The sequence below is a fragment of the Humulus lupulus genome, chromosome 2 (genome assembly GCF_963169125.1).
Source record: "Humulus lupulus chromosome 2, drHumLupu1.1, whole genome shotgun sequence".
Classification (NCBI taxonomy): domain Eukaryota; kingdom Viridiplantae; phylum Streptophyta; class Magnoliopsida; order Rosales; family Cannabaceae; genus Humulus; species Humulus lupulus.
In genome coordinates, this window is record NC_084794.1 from 18,259,586 (window position 1) to 18,278,285 (window position 18,700).

The 18,700-nt window shown below is 36.4% G+C and overlaps 2 protein-coding genes across 2 annotated transcripts; one reads left to right on the forward strand and one right to left on the reverse strand.

Moving 5' to 3' along the window:
• Window positions 1-11,099: 11,099 nt before the first annotated feature.
• On the forward strand, window positions 11,100-13,048 carry LOC133817409 (cyanidin 3-O-galactoside 2''-O-xylosyltransferase FGGT1-like). Its single transcript, XM_062249920.1, has 2 exons — window positions 11,100-11,246; window positions 11,451-13,048. The coding sequence occupies exon 2, from the start codon at window positions 11,469-11,471 to the stop codon at window positions 12,852-12,854; it is 1,386 nt and encodes a 461-aa protein (XP_062105904.1). The 5' UTR covers window positions 11,100-11,246; window positions 11,451-11,468; the 3' UTR covers window positions 12,855-13,048.
• Window positions 13,049-17,039: 3,991 nt separating this feature from the next.
• Window positions 17,040-17,970, reverse strand: LOC133815876 (uncharacterized). The gene is made up of 3 exons (XM_062248656.1): window positions 17,805-17,970; window positions 17,483-17,693; window positions 17,040-17,359 (listed from the first exon to the last, which is right to left on the reverse strand). The coding sequence occupies exons 1-3, from the start codon at window positions 17,910-17,912 to the stop codon at window positions 17,055-17,057; spliced, it is 624 nt and encodes a 207-aa protein (XP_062104640.1). The 5' UTR covers window positions 17,913-17,970; the 3' UTR covers window positions 17,040-17,054.
• Between the last annotated feature and the right edge of the window lie 730 nt (window positions 17,971-18,700).

Sequence of the window (18,700 nt, forward strand, 5' to 3'; positions counted from 1 at the left end):
CTGGGCTTTGGCTCATGGGTGCTATTTGGTTTAGGTAAAGGGAAAGAAAAGCTCACCCAACCTTGAGTGGAGAGCTTAGGTGGTGATGTGTACATATGCGGCCGCTTGACCACCACGGCCAAGGAGTTCTCAAAGGAACTAGGGGGTTTACCCTATTTTGCCGCTTAGGTCGACGGGTTTGTAATTTTGGAATAGTAATGCCCTTTTTGAGTTGTAAATAACTTGTAAATGTTCTTGTGGGCCCATGAACAATTTTATGTATTAAATAAAACATATCCTTTCCTTTTCGCTGATTTTCACCTTAGCGTTAATAACACTTAGAACACGTTTTTAACCAAAGGACTCGAGTAGCGGATCAAATTTCTGGTTCACCGTAACGGTTCTGGGGTAACCAGGGCATTACAACTTGGTATCAGAGCAATTCCAAGGTTAAGGTTCCTGTAGACTGGCTGGGCATGTACACACATCACTGAAGTCAAGCTCGACTCATGGTTTGGTAACTATTTATGTAGTTATATGTATAACTGCTTAAATGTGGTATATGTGCTTTACCTGTATGCATGAGATACCATGTTGAACATGTGCCCCGAAATGTTATATCCTCAGCAATTGTGTGCTAATTAGTACTAAAATTGCTTGAGCATACTTATTAGTATTGTTGAATATGAATTATTAAGTGATACATGCTGAGCGCTGAATGCTATAAACATGTATCTGCCTGTGTATATTGAATGACTGTGGAATATGATAATTGTTTGTTTGTTCTTGGACCGTGAGGTGGCAAGAGGTTTAGTTATTACTACCTGACTGGCCGTATTGATCAATGTTTCAGCAAGTTATCAGAAATAAGAATGAACCCAGGGCAGACAGATACTTCAGCTGGCCAAAATGATCAGGGCCAGAATAACAATAACAGCCAAGGTCAGGAAAATGACGAGTCTCAGATTCCACAGCCAGCTCCTGCAAATTGGCAGCAATTGTTTAATGACTTGCAGGCAACAGTGTTGAAACAGGGAGATGAGCTTCGTCTCCTGAGATAGCAGCAAGTGCCTGCAGTGGTTAGTGTATCAGAGGCACCTCCTGTGTCGGTGCCAGCAGCAGAGCAGCTGCCTGAGGTAGGAAATAAATGGGAACCTCTTTATGAAAGGTTCAGGAAGCAACAACCTCCTATTTTTGAGGGCAGTGCAGATCCTGCCAAGGCAGAATAATGGATGAGCATGATTACCAATATCCTTGACTTTATGAGGGTAACTGGTAATGAGAGGGTGGCCTGTGCCACCTATATGTTTGGGGAGGATGCCAGATTTGGTGGGAGGTAATTACCCAAACCAAGAATGTTAATGCCCTGAGCTGGGAGGAATTTCAAACATTGTTTAATGAAAAGTATTATAATGATGCTACCAGGGTAGCTAAAGCTGAAGAATTCATTAGGCTACTCCAGGGAAGTTTGTCAGTCACTGAGTATGCCTTGAAATTTGATCGTTTGGCAAAGTTTCCCAAGGAACTGGTGCCCATTGATGGGACCAGGAGAGAGAGATTCCTTCAGGGGCTACAGCCCAAGTTAGCCCGTGATGTTCGTATCACCACTGTGGCTGGGGTTACTACCTATGCACAGGTGGTTGAAAAGGCACTCACAACTGAGAGTGTAGAGATCAAGATCTGGCGTGACAGTGTAGCCAGAAAGGATTTCAGGAGGACAGTTCCTCTATTTGTGGGTTCAAGTAGGGGTGTTGGCCCCAGTGATCAGAAGAGGAAGGTTCCTGACACCTTCCCAGTTCTAGGTCCTGACAAGAGGCCCTGTGGTATCACAATCGGTCGTCCCGGGGGTAGTGAAGCCTGGAAGACTCGTCCTGAATGCCCTAGGTGCAAGAGGCATCATTTGGGAGAGTGTAGGGAAAATGCTTGCTACCTGTGTGGAGCAGTGGGTCATTTTAAGAAAGATTGCCCTCAGGTAAGAAAAGAAGAACCCAGGAAGGTGGACAGCTCGGCCCCATCTTGAGTGTTCACGTTGACATAAGCAGAAGCTGAGGCTTCTCCCTCAGTTGTTATAGGTCAGCTTTTTAGTGCTGGAACCCCTTATAATGTCTTGATTGTTTCTGGTGCTACATATTCTTTTGTTGCTAGTAGTATTATTGATAGACTGTGTAGACCTTGTGATTTCTATGTTGTGGGGTTTGGTACTTTGTTACCCACTGGAGAGTTAGTGGTATCCAGGAGATGGGTCAGATCTTTGCCAGTGACAGTAGATGGTAGAGAATTGTCAGTGGACTTGATAGAGTTAGTTATGACTGACTTCGATATGATATTGGGTATGGATTGGTTGGCAAAGTATGGGGCAACTATTGATTGTAGAAGGAAGATGGTCACCTTTGAGCCTGAAGGTGAGGATCCTTTTGTGTTTGTTGGTACTGTGCATGGATCATGCATTCCTATGATTTTTGCATTGAGAGCTAAGGATCTATTGTAAGGAGGTTGCATTGGATTCCTAGCTAGTGTGGTTGATACCACTCAGGTCATGCCAGTGAGACCAGAGGATACCAGACTTGTTTGTGAGTTTCTGGATGTGTTTCCAGAGGATTTGCCAAGGTTGCCACCACACAGAGAAATTGAGTTCGTTATAGAACTGGCACCAGGGACGGAGCCAGTGTCTAAAGCGCCTTACAGAATGGCCCTAGCTGAATTGAAAGAATTAAAGATACAGTTGCAAGAACTGTTGGATTTGGGTTTTATGAGACCTAGTTTCTCACCTTGGGGTGTGCCAGTTCTGTTTGTGAAAAAGAAGGATGGTTCTCTGAGAATGTGTATTGATTACAGAGAACTGAATAAGCTGACAATTAAGAATAAGTATCCTTTGCCAAGGATAGATGATCTGTTCGATCAGTTGCAAGGTAAGAAGGTATTCTCTAAGATTGATCTTCGTTCTGGTTATCATCAGTTGAGGGTCAAGGAATGAGACATACCAAAGACTACTTTTCGTACCAGGTATGGGCATTATGAGTTCCTAGTTATGTCTTTTGGATTAACTAATGCCCCTGCTACTTTTATGGATTTGATGAACAGAGTATTTAAAGATTATCTGGACCAGTTTGTGATCGTCTTCATCGATGATATAATGGTATATTCTCAGACTGAGTCAGAGCATGAGCAACATTTGAGGTTGGTTCTGCAGAGACTGAGGGAACACAGACTGTTTGCTAAATTCAAGAAGTGTGAGTTCTGGTTGTCTCAGGTATCCTTTCTTGGACATATTGTCAGTAAGGAGGGGATTAAGGTAAATCCAGCAAAGATCGAAGCAGTCAAAGATTGGCCAAGGCCAAAGAATGCTTCTGAGGTTAGAAGTTTCCTTGGATTGGCAGGTTATTGTAGATGTTTCGTGGAAGGGTTCTTAAAGATAGCTGGTGTATTGACTGAGCTGACACGCAAGAGTCAGAAATTTGTATGGTCAGACAGGTGTGAGAACAGCTTCCAGGAACTGAAGCAGAGATTGATTAGAGCTCCAATCCTGAGCCTTCCATCAGGTCAGGAGAAGTTTGTTATTTATTGTGATGCTTCTCATTAGGGTTTGGGCTGTGTTCTGATGCAGTCAGAGAATGTGATTGCCTATGCTTCTCATCAATTGAAGGAGTATGAAAAGAGGTATCCTACCCATGATTTAGAGTTAGCAGCTGTGGTCTTTGCTTTAAAGATATGGAGACATTATCTCTATGGAGAAAAGTGTGAGATCTATACAGACCACAAGAGCCTGAAATACTTCTTCACCTAGAAGGAATTGAATATGAGGCAAAGGCGTTGGTTGGAGTTAGTAAAAGATTATGACTGTGAGATTCTGTATCATCCAGGAAAGGCCAATGTGGTAGCTGATGCTTTAAGCTGGAAGGGTCCGGGACATATTTATGGTATGAGGCTGATAGCCAGAGAGTTAGCAGATGATATGACCAGGGCTGGTATAGAGTTGCTGGTGGGCCAATTGGCTAATATTACGCTACAGTCTACGTTGTTGGAGAGAATTAAAGAGGGTCAGTTGAGTGATCCACAACTGATCAAGATCAGAGAGGATGTTCTGGCTGGAGCATCTAAAGATTATACAGTGTCTGAGATGGGCTTGTTGGGATACAAGGGGCGGATATGTGTTCCGTTAGACTTTACTTTGAGACGAGAGATTCTGGATGAATCTCATACTACTCCTTACTCTTTGCATCCAGGCACCACGAAGATGTATCAGAATGTGAGATCGTTGTATTGGTGGCCGGGGATGAAGAGAGATGTAGTAGAGTATGTGGCTAAGTGCTTGACATGTCAACAGGTCAAGGTTGAGCATTAGAGGCCGGTAGGTTTATTGCAGCCTTTGGATATCCCAGAGTGGAAATGGGAAGATATCACAATGGATTTTGTGGTGGGCTTACCCAGGATTGTTGGTCAGCATGACTCTATTTGGGTGATAGTGGATCGCTACACCAAGTCAGCTCACTTTCTGCCAGTGAGGACTACTTATACAATTGACCAGTTTGCAGATCTCTATGTGAGAGAGATTGTGCGGCTCCATGGTGCGCCTAGGTCGATCGTGTCAGATCGGGACCCTACTTTTACTTCCAAGTTTTGGGGGAGTTTACAGAAGGCCATGGGAACACAGTTGAAGTTTAGTACTGCTTATCATCCTCAGACAGATGGGCAATCTAAGAGGACAATCCAGATATTAGAAGACATGTTGCGAGCATGTGTGCTGGACTTTGGTGGATCTTGGAGTAAGTATCTACCTTTGATAGAGTTTTCCTACAACAACAATTATCAGTCTACCATTGGATTTGCACCTTATGAGATGTTGTATGGTAGGAAGTGTAGATCTCCCATTCATTGGGATGAGACAGGTGAAAGGAGATACTTAGGTCCTGAGGCAGTTTAGAGGACCAGTGAGGCCATTGAGAATATCAGAACTAGAATGCTTACTTCTCAAAGTAGACAAAAGAGCTATGCAGTTCCCAAACGCAGGAACGTGGAGTTCCAGGTAGGAGACTATGTCTTCCTTAGAGTCTCACAATGGAAAGGGGTGAGAAGGTTTGGGAAGAAGGGCAAGCTGAGCCCTAGATTTGTAGGTCCATTTGAGATCCTGGAGAGGATTGGTCAAGTGGCTTACAGATTGGCTTTGCCACCGGCGTTGTCGGCCGTGCATAATGTATTTCATGTTTCAGCTCTTCAGAGGTATGTGCTTGATGTTAATCATATTTTGAGCTATGAAGTTATGGAGCTTGAGGCAGATCTCTCCTATGAGGAATAGCCAGTCCAGATACTTGACAGAAAAGACAAGGTCCTCAGGAATAAGATGATACCTTTGGTTAAGGTATTGTGGAGGAACAGCAAGGTCAAGGAAGCGACCTGGGAGCTGGAGTCAGACATGCAGAAGCAGTTTCCCGAGCTGTTCAGGTAAATTTCGAGGAAGAAATTTCTGTAAGGAGGGGATAGTTGTAATGCCCCGAATTCTCCGATGTGTTTAATGGCGAGAATAGTAGGCTGGGAGGGCCATACTTGTTTTATTATGCCATCAAACTGTTATATGCATGTTTATGTGAATTATATTATAATATGATGTTAAATGCATGCATGTGGGTCCACATTTCATGACAGGGGTATTTTGGTAATTTGGCCCGTTGAGGGCGTAATTGTATATTTGTATGCATGTCGGTGATATATTGTTGAGACCACATTATAATGTGGATTTGTTCGAACTATTTGGGATGAGACGATCTTTGATTATTAAGTAGCGGCTTAGTCATAACGAGATTAAGTTCGAGGCTCGGGGTGAGTCTCGGGATGATTAAATGATTAGAACGTTGCCGGGAGTATAATGGTAACGAGATTTGAATTTTTGGTATTTGAGAATATCAGGAATAGCTGGAATTGGAGAGCGTTAATTATGATTAACGAAATAGGTGAAAGATGACGATTTTACCCTTGGGAGACTTTAGAAGCTTTAAATGACCTAGGGGCATTAAGGTCATTTGGCTTGGGTTATATATGGTTTAAGTTGGCTGTAGAAACATATAGAACAAAACAGAGCAAGGTTTCCTCTTCCCGTACATCACCTTCCCTCTATCTCCCTTTGAAGTTTTTGGTCCCAAATTGAAGTATCAAGCTAGGAAATCAAAGCTTGGAAGTTGTAAACTTGGTTCATCCATTGAAAAGGACTTAAATCCCATTTGAGGTAAGAATTCATCCATGAAAACAAGCCATACTCTGTTTTTCTTTATAGTTTTTAGCTTATAGTTTTGATGTGGATAGTTGGGAATTAAGGGATGTTTTTGTGTAAAATTGATTGGGTTTTGATGAGGGTGTGATGTAGATGAAGTTTAGGGGTTGAATTGGATGTTTGGGATTGGTTTGGAGGGTTGGTTTTAAGAGAAATCGCAAGGAAGAAGAACCAGAAAGTTTCTGGTCTGTAATTGGCGCAGCAGCGCTAGGCAGGGCAGAGAGCTGGGCTCTCTGTATTGGAAATAGCGCCTCAGCGCCATTTAATAGGGCTGCAACACTGGTCCATTTTTTCAGCAAACCTATTTTAGGGCTCGGAATGATCTTTAAGGCTCGGTGTTTGGTTCCTTTGCCCCGTTTGAGTATATTAAGATTCCCGAGAGTAGGGGATTGATCCCGGGAGTGTGGTTTTAGATTGTGAACCATTTATTAACTTACTTTATTAATGGATTATAACTGGTTATGATTAGGTAACCGCTAAGGAATCTAAATGTTGATCGTTCTCAAGGGTCGTTCTTATATTATTTCTCGCTTGAACCTGAGGTAAGAAAACTGCACCCCATATGTGACATGCATGGTTATTCTTGAGGCATGTTGATTGTGTAAATGTGGACATGAATTGATTACCAAATGCATAGCAAATCTTGCTCACTTGTGCATGGTACTGACTCATTAGTCAGATTTGGCAAAGGTGTCAGTATCAACTGTGAACCCGTGACTCATTAGTCAGGTTCGGCAGTGGTACTGGGCACTGGTCACATAATGCTGACTCATTAGTCAGGACGGCTTTAGCGTGTCCAACGCAAGCTAATAAAGATTAGATCTAATCAATATCTGCATTGGATGACTCAAAGAGCATTAATGCCGGACCGACCTCAAGTTCGATGAATATTATAAGCGCTTGTGTGACTTAACCATCAGTCACTATTCTGTTAAGTTAGAGACTTACCTACCAGTCGCATCTGTTTAAGGCTAGCGGCTTACCTAGCAGCCACTCTTCTGTTTAAATTAGTGACTAGCTTGTCAGTCACTCAGTATGGTTTTCTAGAACCTCAGGTAATATTCACTCATCTGTTTAAGAGCTATAAGCTCTGTGTTATTATAATGATAATCCTTTGATATTGTTTATATACAATGTTGTGTTTTCTTGCTGGGCTTTGACTCATGGGTGCTATGTGGTGCAGGTAAAGGGAAAGAAAAGCTCACCCTGCCTTGAGTGGAGAGCTTAAGTGGTGATGTGTACATATGCGGCCGCTTGACCACCACGGCCAAGGAGTTCTCAAAGGAACTAGGGGGTTTACCCTATTTTGCCGCTTAGGTCGACGGGTTTGTAATTTTGGAACAGTAATGCCCTTTTTGAGTTGTAAATAACTTGTAAATGTTCTTGTGGGCCCATGAATAATTTTATGTATTAAATAAAACATATCCTTTCCTTTTTGCTGATTTTCACCTTAGCCTGTTAATAACACTTAGAACACGTTTTTAACCAAAGGACTCGGGTAGCGGGTCAAATTTCCAGTTCACCATTCACCGTAACGGTTCTGGGTAACCAGGGCATTACAAAGAATGCCATCGAGACTGAGCTTGCTTTGACGATGGCTAGAAGCTCTTCATGAGTCTATTGGATCTTTGTAGTGAGTTTATCGATGACAATAGTATGAGATTGTTTTACTGCCGTCTCTATTCTAGTATTTTATAACTCAACTTGCTTTAAGACTTTGTTTTGGGCAATCATATTTTCTGATTGCCAGTTGAGAACTTCTTCAGCCGGAGATACTTTTTTGAGAGACCCATTCACGTTCCTGGTTGTGGGTTTTGAACCTTTGGTTTGTGAGAGACCGTACCTTGGTCGTCTTGTTTGTCAAATTTCTTGAGAGGAGGAAAATCTGACTCATAATCAGTAGTAATCATCATACATACTTGTGGAATTTTTTGGAACTGAATTTGAGCAGGAAAAGCTTCTCCATGATGTTGCATCCATTTTGCTGTTTTTTTGTAGCATGGAAAAATGTTTTGTTGAGGAGCCGAAAGTGGACGCTCTTGGGAGCCTGTTGGAGGAATCTCAATATCCCATCCAGTTGGTTCTGGAGGAGAGTTAGGTAAGTCTTTAGGAGCAGAATATTTGACTATATAGTCAAACTTTCCAGAGGGTTGGCCTAACAATCCTATTCCTTTTTATCCTTAATCTAGCTGTTGTTTAAGTCGTTTTCCTGAGCTAGGACGTCGCTTTGGCTTTGAGAGGTCTTCTTCTATTTTTAGGCAGCTTTTGCAGTCGCAAACATCCCAATACTTACATCTATCCAAAGATTCGAAAGCATAAATAAGGTTGCCTTAAGAATCAAAGACTGGATTTCCACATCAGCTGGTGTGACAGAAGTCATCATATACTGGGTGGTAAAGCAACTGGGAGTCTTTGTTTGAGTTCTGTCAAAGATTATTTCGACAGAGCCATCTTCTTTCTTGTGATAAGATGGTTCACCAAGAGTCTGGAACCCTTTTTGAGGTTGATGGAGCATCTCATAGTTTGTTATCCATGAACTGGGCAAAATCTTCATAAGATCATCTATAGAGATTTTCCTTGGAATATGAGTGCATGTTGGAATTTGGGTAGAGTCTACCGAGATCAGTAATGCTTCTTCAGCTGTTGGCAAAGAAAGATCCAGAGCGTGATCTTGGAGTCTGTATCCCATCTGGTAGTGAAGAGTAGCTCCAATGGAAGTAAGATCTTGGTCAATTCCAGAAAGTTGGACCTCTACTTTGAAAGCATCAGTCAAGCGATTGTCTTGGAGAGACATATTAAAGTTAGGAAACAGTGTAGTTATTACTATTCCTGCGTTTAATGTAGTTTCTATGGTTCCAATGCTAGCATGTTGGTATTTCCTCATTCGGGTGTCGAGCAGACCCATTCGGCAGCTGATTGGAAGGCCCTTTCGGCCATGAAGGGAAATAGTTAAGCGAATGATACCAAAATGAATATGGGTGAATCCTTGCGTAATCCACTCGGGAATAAATTCAGGAGGGAATTGTAAAGTAACGAATTGGACCTCAGGAGTAGGTCTCAATTGGCACTCACTGAATTTAGAAGCTTTGATATATTCTTTTGGCGCTTTTTAGGATGGTTTGATGAGCGCTTTAATGGACTGGGTAAAAGGAGTAATAGATTTTGGGAAATTTTGGTATGGGTTAATCAAAAGAAGGTTGTTATTGGTAATCTTGTTTTCTTCAGGAACATATGATAGTTTATAAAGAAAGTCAAGTTTGTTGGCTGTGAACTTACGGAAAGATGGAAAATGAGTAAGTGACAATGGTGATATTATAGGAGCACTAGAGTTTGCAGAACTTGTAGATGAGGTTTTGTTTGCCATTAGAGATTCGTCGGTAGGATAAGATGAAGTATGGCTCTGATACCATTATAAATTAACAGATTTAATAAATAAATCTATAATTAATATATTTATTAATTAATCTATTAATTAATTATATGTATCATTGGCATATAAATTTCAAATAAATAAACAATATTATATATAAAAGAATAACGTAAACATATTAAATGAAAAATGAAACCAAAATATTATTTATGATTTTTTTTATAATATATAATATGATAACCTTTTTAAATATAAATAATAACTTTTTTTCTTAAAAATTAAAATTATGTATTATATATTATTATAATGATATTTATAATATTTAAATTTATATTAATATATGTATTAAATATCTAGTCTTGTATTAATAATAATAATAATAATAATATTTTATAATATTTGAATTCATATTAATATAATTATTAGAAAATTATGATTATATATTATTATAATGATGATATTTTATAATATTTCAATTTAAAATTAAAATTGAATTTATATTAATATAGTTATTATATATATAGTTTTATATTAATTATTAATATAATAATATTTTATAATATTTAAATTTATATCAATATAATTAATAAATATTTATTTTTAGTTAATTTTCAAAATATATTCTTTTAAATATTTAAAATATTCTGTTAAAACTAACCAATCAAACGGCTAAAACTAAAAATTTACATTATCTAAACATTTATAACAAAAGGTGCAATTTGCTCTGCCATGAAAATACGTAGTCTATTCGACAACAGCTTTGCCATCACTTTGTAACAAAAATTACACAAACTAATTGGTCTAAACTGATCAAATGACGAAGCACTTCCGTCTTTGGAATGAGGCATATGAGGGAATGATTCATCTGCTTTGTAAATTTCCCATTCTCAAAAAGCTGAAGAACCATGTCTACCAAAATACTAAAAATCACTACCAAAATGGTACTCACATATATAAATATATATATATTTATTTATTGCATACTCAAGATTAGAAAAGATCAAAAGAGTCATATATAAGTAGGTGGGTTTGGGTTGAGAAAAGTTATTGCTTAAGACTATGATTATGAATACATAATATATTAAAAAATATATGTCGACCCTCTTCTTAATCCTCGAGGAAGATATATGTAAATAAGGTGGAATATGCATAAATGGGTTTATCACAAATGAAAGTGTTTTGCAGCTTGGCCATAGCCAAAATTGATATAAAAACCGAAATCTTGAAGTTTTCTCTCATTCTGTGACTTCATACCAAGTATGGATTCAGTTGAAACTGACATTACGGAGATGAGAGGGAGACAGCTCATGATTCTTTTTTAATTAAAAAAATTCATATAAATAAAAAAGAAGACGTGGAAGTAGTAATGCCCTAGAGTCAGTCCCCGCCATTTTATTCCTTATCCAAATTCGACAGTTTTACTAGCCATAGATTTGAGTAAAATGTGGGTCAGCTTTAACTTAAATTTGCTCTCATATCATTTACACTCCATTATTACTTCTTTCAAAGTTTTTTTTTTAAAAAAAAAAAGTGGTCCCAAATTCTAATAGTTCTATACATTGCATAATATATCTTCTTGCCTAGTTTCTCCATTTCGTCTCCTAGCTTGGATCAGACTTACCAGCTGCCACAAAGGTATAGTTTTGGTGCTTAAATAATATTTTCCTTTTGTTGGTGTTACTTACAGCTAATTAGTTGTTCCTTGAAAATCAAATTTTATTACTTTGGTCATCTCTAACGCCTATAGCGATTAGAGTTGCTACATCTAAGTTTTCTTGTTAGATTAAGTCAAGACTTGATTTTGTACTGAGTTTTTGCTCATGATTATTCATTTCATAGGAAACAAAAATATCAAATATGGAGAAGTCAGTTTCTTCTCTGCACATAGCAATGTACCCTTGGTTTGCTTTCGGCCACATTAACCCATATATCCAACTCTCGAACAAACTAGCTCAAAAAGGCCACACAATCTCTTTCATGATCCCACCCAAAACCAAATCCAAGGTAGAGCATTTGAATCGCTACCCAGATCTCATAACCTTCTATCCAATCACAATTCCCCACGTGGACGGTCTTCCTTCCGGAGCTGAGACCACCAATGATGTGTCTTCTTCCTCAATCTCTCTAATCATGACCGCCATGGACAGAACAGAAAACGACATCGAACTACTCCTACGACAACTCAAACCCCACTTCATCCTTTTCGATTTTGCTTACTGGATTCCCAAGTTGGCTCGCCGCTTGGGCATCAAATCCATGTATTACTCGGTGGTGAGTCCTGCTCAAGCAGCTTACAATGTATCTCCTACCACTAACCACAACCTCAAGGGAAAGCAAGTTACTGAGACTGACTTGATGCAACCTCCACCGGGCTATCCAGATTCATCGATTCACCTTCATTTTCATGAGGCACGGGACTCTCTTTTCGTGAGAAATGTCAAGCATGATGGCAGCATTCTCCTATACGATCGCTTGTTTATAGGCCTAACCGACTGTGATGTGATAGGGTACAGGGCTTGTAGAGAAATCGATGGCCCATTTGCGGATTATCTTGAAAAAGAGTTTGGGAAACCTCTTTTACTTTCAGGACCGCTTATACCTGACACACCAAGCTATTCTCTAGAGCACAAATGGGTTGACTTTCTAGGTCAGTTCACACCTGGCTCTGTAATATACTGTGGTTTTGGAAGTGAGGTGATATTGAGCAAAGACCGATTCCAAGAGCTGTTGCTGGGATTGGAGCTTTCTGGGTTGCCATTTTTGGCTGCTTTGAGAACGCCTTTAGAAGTTGGCTCCATTGAGGAAGCTTTACCAGAAGGGTTTAAGGAGCGAATTGGAGGAAAAGGAGTGGTTTATGGGGGTTGGATTCAACAACCACAAATCTTGAAGCATCCATCTATTGGGTGCTTTGTTACTCATTGTGGATGGGCTTCATTAATAGAGGCATTGGCGAATAAATGTCAGCTGGTGTTGTTGCCCAAAAGATTTGATCATTTTCTTAGTGCGAGGCTCATGGGAAACAGATTGAAGGTTGGTGTTGAAGTGGAGAAAAGTGAAGAAGAAGGGTTGTTTACTAGAGAGAGTGTCTGCAAAGCAATTAAGACTGTCATGGAGGAAGACAATGAGGTTGGTCAAAAGGTCAAGGCCAACCTTACCAAGTTACGACAGCAGATTCATCGCCAAGATTTCGAGTCTTCTTATATTGATAATTTCAGTCACAAGCTCAAGACTCTAGTGGCATGAATATTATATATATTAGCCTATGACGACTTTTTCGGATGGCTACGTGTGCGTGGAATGTGCTTTAAGAATCATTTTAATTTCTCTGTTTTACTGTTGAAATTCCAGTCCAAGTTGTTATTATGGAATCTAAAAGTATCGTGGTTACAATTCTTATTATTAATAATTGCATGCTACTGTTTACTGGTTTTAGATCATATATCATTCATATTCTCAACGTGAGCATTTTGAAAATTTTCTGTTGGAATATTTTATAACTGTATATATTAAAAATAATTTGTTTTATTCATTTAATATATTAAAATTAATGTCCAACATTTATTTTTTAAATCCAATTTGAATATTTTAACTAAATAGAAGAAATATCTTAATTAATTTAAGAGAACATCTTAACTTCTATAACGGTAACAAAGACTCTTATAGTAGGTTTCATTGCTAACTCCATCTAAAGAGTTAATAAGGTATATAATAATTTTGGTACTCTTTATATATATATGTATAGAATTATTTATATACATATTTTTCATTTAATCTAACATTTTCTACTGATGCTCTCTGTGGGCTTCACTCGTTGTCTGTCATTCTTGGAGAAGAAGAAGACATATTTTGTGGTGTAGATTATTTCAGACCGTTTCAGCTGAAATAATTCTTTGGTCAATATTTCCTCATTTTAATTCATGCTATTTGTATTCTTACAGTTGAATAGATATAGCAGTCCAAGTTGTTGTTAAGGAATCTATGTGTACCGTGATTACGGTACTTATTATAGTTTCAGTACTCTTGTTGTTTTAGACTATCGCCTTGGTTGAATAGTTTTCCAAAACCATTTTTATTTTACTAATACTAATAATAATAATAATAATACAAAACATACCTTAAAATAAAAAATAATTGCATTATATTGATTGCATACAACACATACTTTCTTTTAAAGTATTTAAGATGTATATAATAAACTAAATGGTTATGTTTAATATAATATCTTCAAGAACAAGATATTTCAACTATAATGTGTTCCAAAAAATCAAAGGTATATTTTATTTTTATTAAAAATTAATCATATGAAACTATTGATACACTTAATATAAAATAAACATAACAATTTACCCAAATGAGCGATATAACAAAATTTAAACTACATGAAAAGGTAAATGATTTAATTTATTTTAGTAAATTGTACATAAGAAATAAAATTATTGGAATTAAATAATTAATAAAATAAACTAATTAGTTTTGATGTATTTTGTTGGAGTTAATGTACTTATATGAAACTACATATTTGTATATTTTGATGAAAATTTATACATATTCAAATAAATGGAAGGGAGAAAAGTGAAAGTTTTTTTAAAAAAAAAAAAAAAAGTGAGTGTACCTTTTTAATAACTTTCCTAAAAAAAATAAAAATAAAAACAAAGTAATTTTAGAAAAAATAAAAGCTATTATTAACTTACCATAATTATAACAATGTAATATAAAATTACATACCATAATATTTATGAAATTGAGGTATAATATAAGTGTAAGTAGAAATAAGAGTATTACTATTGTATATCTTATTATATTTTGTAATCCAAAGTGTAATTTTCCCTAAGAGAAGTTTACATAAATATGGGGAAAATATATATAGTTTCTAAATTTATGGGAAAAAAAATAATTGTACAAAATATGGTAAGTTTTGGAAAAAAAAAATTAAAATATGGTAAATAAATTACCATAAACTTAATTCCCTTATTTTCTCTTATCTCCTCACGATCTCTCTCTCTTCTCATTTCTTTCTTTCTCCTCCCCCATTCAGTGTCCATCCCAAATTTCTTCCGGCGATGTTACCTCCGCCGCTGCCTCCAACGACGACGAACTGGTTTTTCTTCTTCTTCTTTCTTTCTTTCTTCTTTTTCTTCTTCTTCTTCTTTTTCTTCTTAGTTGGTCTTTCTTATTCTTCTTTTTCTTTCTTCAAATCTAGTTTTATTCTTTTTCTTCTTTTTCACATCTGATTTTGAATTTCATATTTGATTTTTCTGGGTTTTTCTTTCTAAATCTGTTTAAGTAACCAGGTACTTGACTTCATATTTGATTTTTCTGGGTTTTTTTTCTTCTAAATCTGTTTAAGTAACCTGGTACTTAACTTCATATTTGATTTGATTTAAGAAATGTACTTAAGAAAAGTTGACTACTATTATTTAGTGTAGAATAGGGTAGTATAAGAAGCTAGGTAGTTGAATATTTTAAGGTACTTTTAACATATGAAAGCTTAGGTTAGCTGATTAGTTTTTTTGGTTGAAAAGGGCAAAAGTTGTCAAAAGGTTCTTCCCTGTGATGTTTAGATCAATTGGATATAGGTTTAGCAGCCAAACGTTCATCAAATAAGGTTCTAACATAAATATTTATGAGTTTATTAATTATTTAAAGAAATAAAACTAGAACGTTTGCTCAGAAAATGTATCGATATGTTTACAAAATTTATTCAGAATACAAGTACAAGAAATAAAAAAACAAGCAAACAAAACTTTTGATTTTTTTGGGTTTTTTTTTTCTAAATCTGTTTAAGTAACCAGGTACCATGACGCCTGATTCATTTTATTCATATCAGCTTTTTTTTAGACCTAAGTGTAACCAGTTACAATAACGATTAATTTAGGTTCTTTTGTTTAGATTTGATTTTGTTTTCACATCTGACTAAGTAACCAGGTACCATAGCAATTAGTTCTTTTTTTAGATTTGATTTTTTTTTCAAACCTCGCTGTAACCAATTACGATTATGATTATTTTAGATTTTTTGTTTGAATCTTATTTTTTTCCAAGTCTGGCTAAGTAACCGGTTACCATCGCAACTGTCTCTGATTTTTTTCATTTTTTTTTCAGACCTAGTTGTAACGAGTTACCTTCACCATCAATTTAGTTTATTTTTTTTATATAATTTTTTTTCTTCCAAATCTCACTAAGTAACCAGTTACAATTCAGTTGATATTTTGATAATTGTACATTACTTAAAAAAATAAAAAATATTTTTATAGTTGTAACCAATTACTACAACACCTCTTAAATAATAAAACTGATTTTTATAGTTGTAACCAGTTACCACACATCATTAAAAAAAATGGACAGTGGCATACGATTATTATTACAAAAAAAAATTTGTTTTGATAGTGGTAACCAGTTACTGTGGATAAAATGTTGATTAAAGAAGATAAAAAATGGAAGAAAAGAAGAAGAAATGAGAATAAAAAGTAACTGCTTACACCTAAATCTAAAAAAAATCAGATATGAATTAAATGAATCATGCGTCATGGTACCTGGTTACTTAAACAGATTTGGAAAAAAAACCAGAAAAATCAAATATGAATTTAAATATGAAGGCCAATCATTTGGATTTCTTACATACCAAGAGAGTGGTTTTCGGATGAGCAGCTAAATGATTGCAGTGTCATAGAGGCTTCCTTTGTGAGTGACAGTAGAAGAAGATTGCATGTGGAAAAGTGATGAAGAATCTTTGCCATTGGAGGAATCTGTCACTGTAAGGTCGTTCTCTTCTCCTTACTGCACTACAACCATGCCTGGAAAATCAAATGGCTCCAGCATCACTGATTTTCCAAACATGTCCTTGGTTGTGGATAAGTCTGAAGAAGGTGAGTCAGTAAAGATGAGTTTGAAAGTGGCTTTAAGAGAAGAATCTGTCCCAGATTCAGGAAGCTTTTCCATGGTGATTGAATTGTTTAAGTTTGTTAAGATGAGTGTTGAGTCTTCATGGTCTTGGGAGAAACAGACCAAATAATCATTGTAAGAGGAAGGGATTGGAGTTATCCAATCTGAAGAAGAGCTAGTTGAAGCTGATCTAGTTTTTAGTCCCAATCACCACTGCTATGAGCTACAAGCAGATAAGGGCCATAAAGAATTGCCTGTATTGAAGCGTACTCAGGCCAGTCGTCTGGATTATTTTTAAGAGAAAATTGGTTAGCATATATCCATAAAGTTATGCTGGAAAACTTGGAAAACATATGAGTTTATAAAGGTGGAGACCCAATGAATCTACCTTTAATGGGATATGTTCTTATAGTAATTGGTAGCTGAAGTGTTACTATGTCACCAGGGCTCCAATTCTTAGTGATTGACAGAAAATTACATGCATTATTAGACATAACAAAAGTTAAAATGTCAGTTTTTCACAAACAATGCAATACTTGAGATTCATATGGAATTGTAATCCATTCAACCTGGAGCTGGTAGAGAAATTTCTTTAGCATTTAACGTTGCCTTGGCGCCACTTAATTTCGTCCAACTTGGCACTCGCAAGTTTAATGTTGATGATTTTCCTGACTCTCCTGAAGAAATTGTGAAAGTCACTCGAAGGTAAGGATCCCATGAGTTAACATGATCAACTTTCTGATTAAGCACAACTTGTCCTAGTTTCCAGTTAATGGAACTTGGTATGTATTGGATGACATAAAGACCAGGAACTCCTCCATTCTCTTCAAAATATATAGACTCTCCTAGCTTTGAAAATGATTCAATTCCTGAAAAATGATCAAGATGAAGACTTTACTATAGCAGAAATCATAAGGAACCACAAACTAAAAAAGTATTCTATATGATATATATACATGTTCAACAAGTAAGAACTAAGCACAAGGCCTTACCTGTTCCATAGCAGCACCAGAAAGACTCAAATGACTTTCCCCATCCGTGGTAGCTCGTGCTCTTGGAAACTCCACGACCTTGTGGTATCATGTAAATCATAACTCCTGGTTCTGCTCCTCTTTGAATGCTCAGCACGCCATTTGTAAGAGCCCGCTCATAATAGTCTGCATATGCCATTTCTTTTGTCCACCTAAACAGATGGCGAGAGACCTGAAATATTGTAAACACATACTTGAATTAGCAAAGCATATTTTTACCATAATTTTACTGTGAAATATAAGTACTATGTCAATTTATAAAATCAAAAGAAAAAAAAGATACCTTTAGCATGTTGTAAGTAGTACATGATTCTTCATTCTCAGTTTGGAGAGTGTTTGCCAATCTTTTGGGATCAGACCTCATTGATAGTTGGATACTGTTTAATTTCATTTTTTTTATACTAATACATTTATTTTTATGCTTTATCACATCTGATTTGATAAAAAATATTTTATCAAATATGAATGATAAAAATTAACATAAATAGATTAAAATTAAAAAAAATAATCTCAAAATAATAAAAAATAGGCACTAAAATAGTATAAAATATAAAATATGTTACACAAATAAATTTTTACAAATATATGGGAAAAAAACTCCCATAAAAATGTAAACAAAAAAAATATGCCATAAAAAACTTAAAAAAAAAAACTGCCATATTTTTCAAAGTTTGTAAAAAAATCCCATATTTGGTGTAATTTCCTCTTTCCCTAATGTGACTGATTTCTATGAGTTGGCATGGTAATGTCGACGAAGAGCTTAGAGACTGAGCAAACGATAACAAGTAATTTTTCTATGAAACTCATTTGGTCTCATTTATTGTCGCCATAAAAGCTCGGGCATTTGGTAAGAGAGTGCAATCTACACTATTGGTGTGTTTACTTATGAGACTAAGGAATGGGAATGGGGAATGGATTTCATTAACCTGGTTTACTTTCTTACTTTTTGTTAGGAATGTGAATGAAAGGGGTGTTCATAAAACTGCCTACACTGCATCACAATTTACGGTTTGGAATCCTTTGCGGTGCGGTTGCGATTTGCATTTTTGTCAAACTGCGTGGTTCAGTGCGATTTGTGATTTTAAATTTTATAAATGCAATTCAAACCACACCATACCGTATCATTGTATATATTAAATTTTTTATATGCATATATATATTTTTCAATTTTATTACATT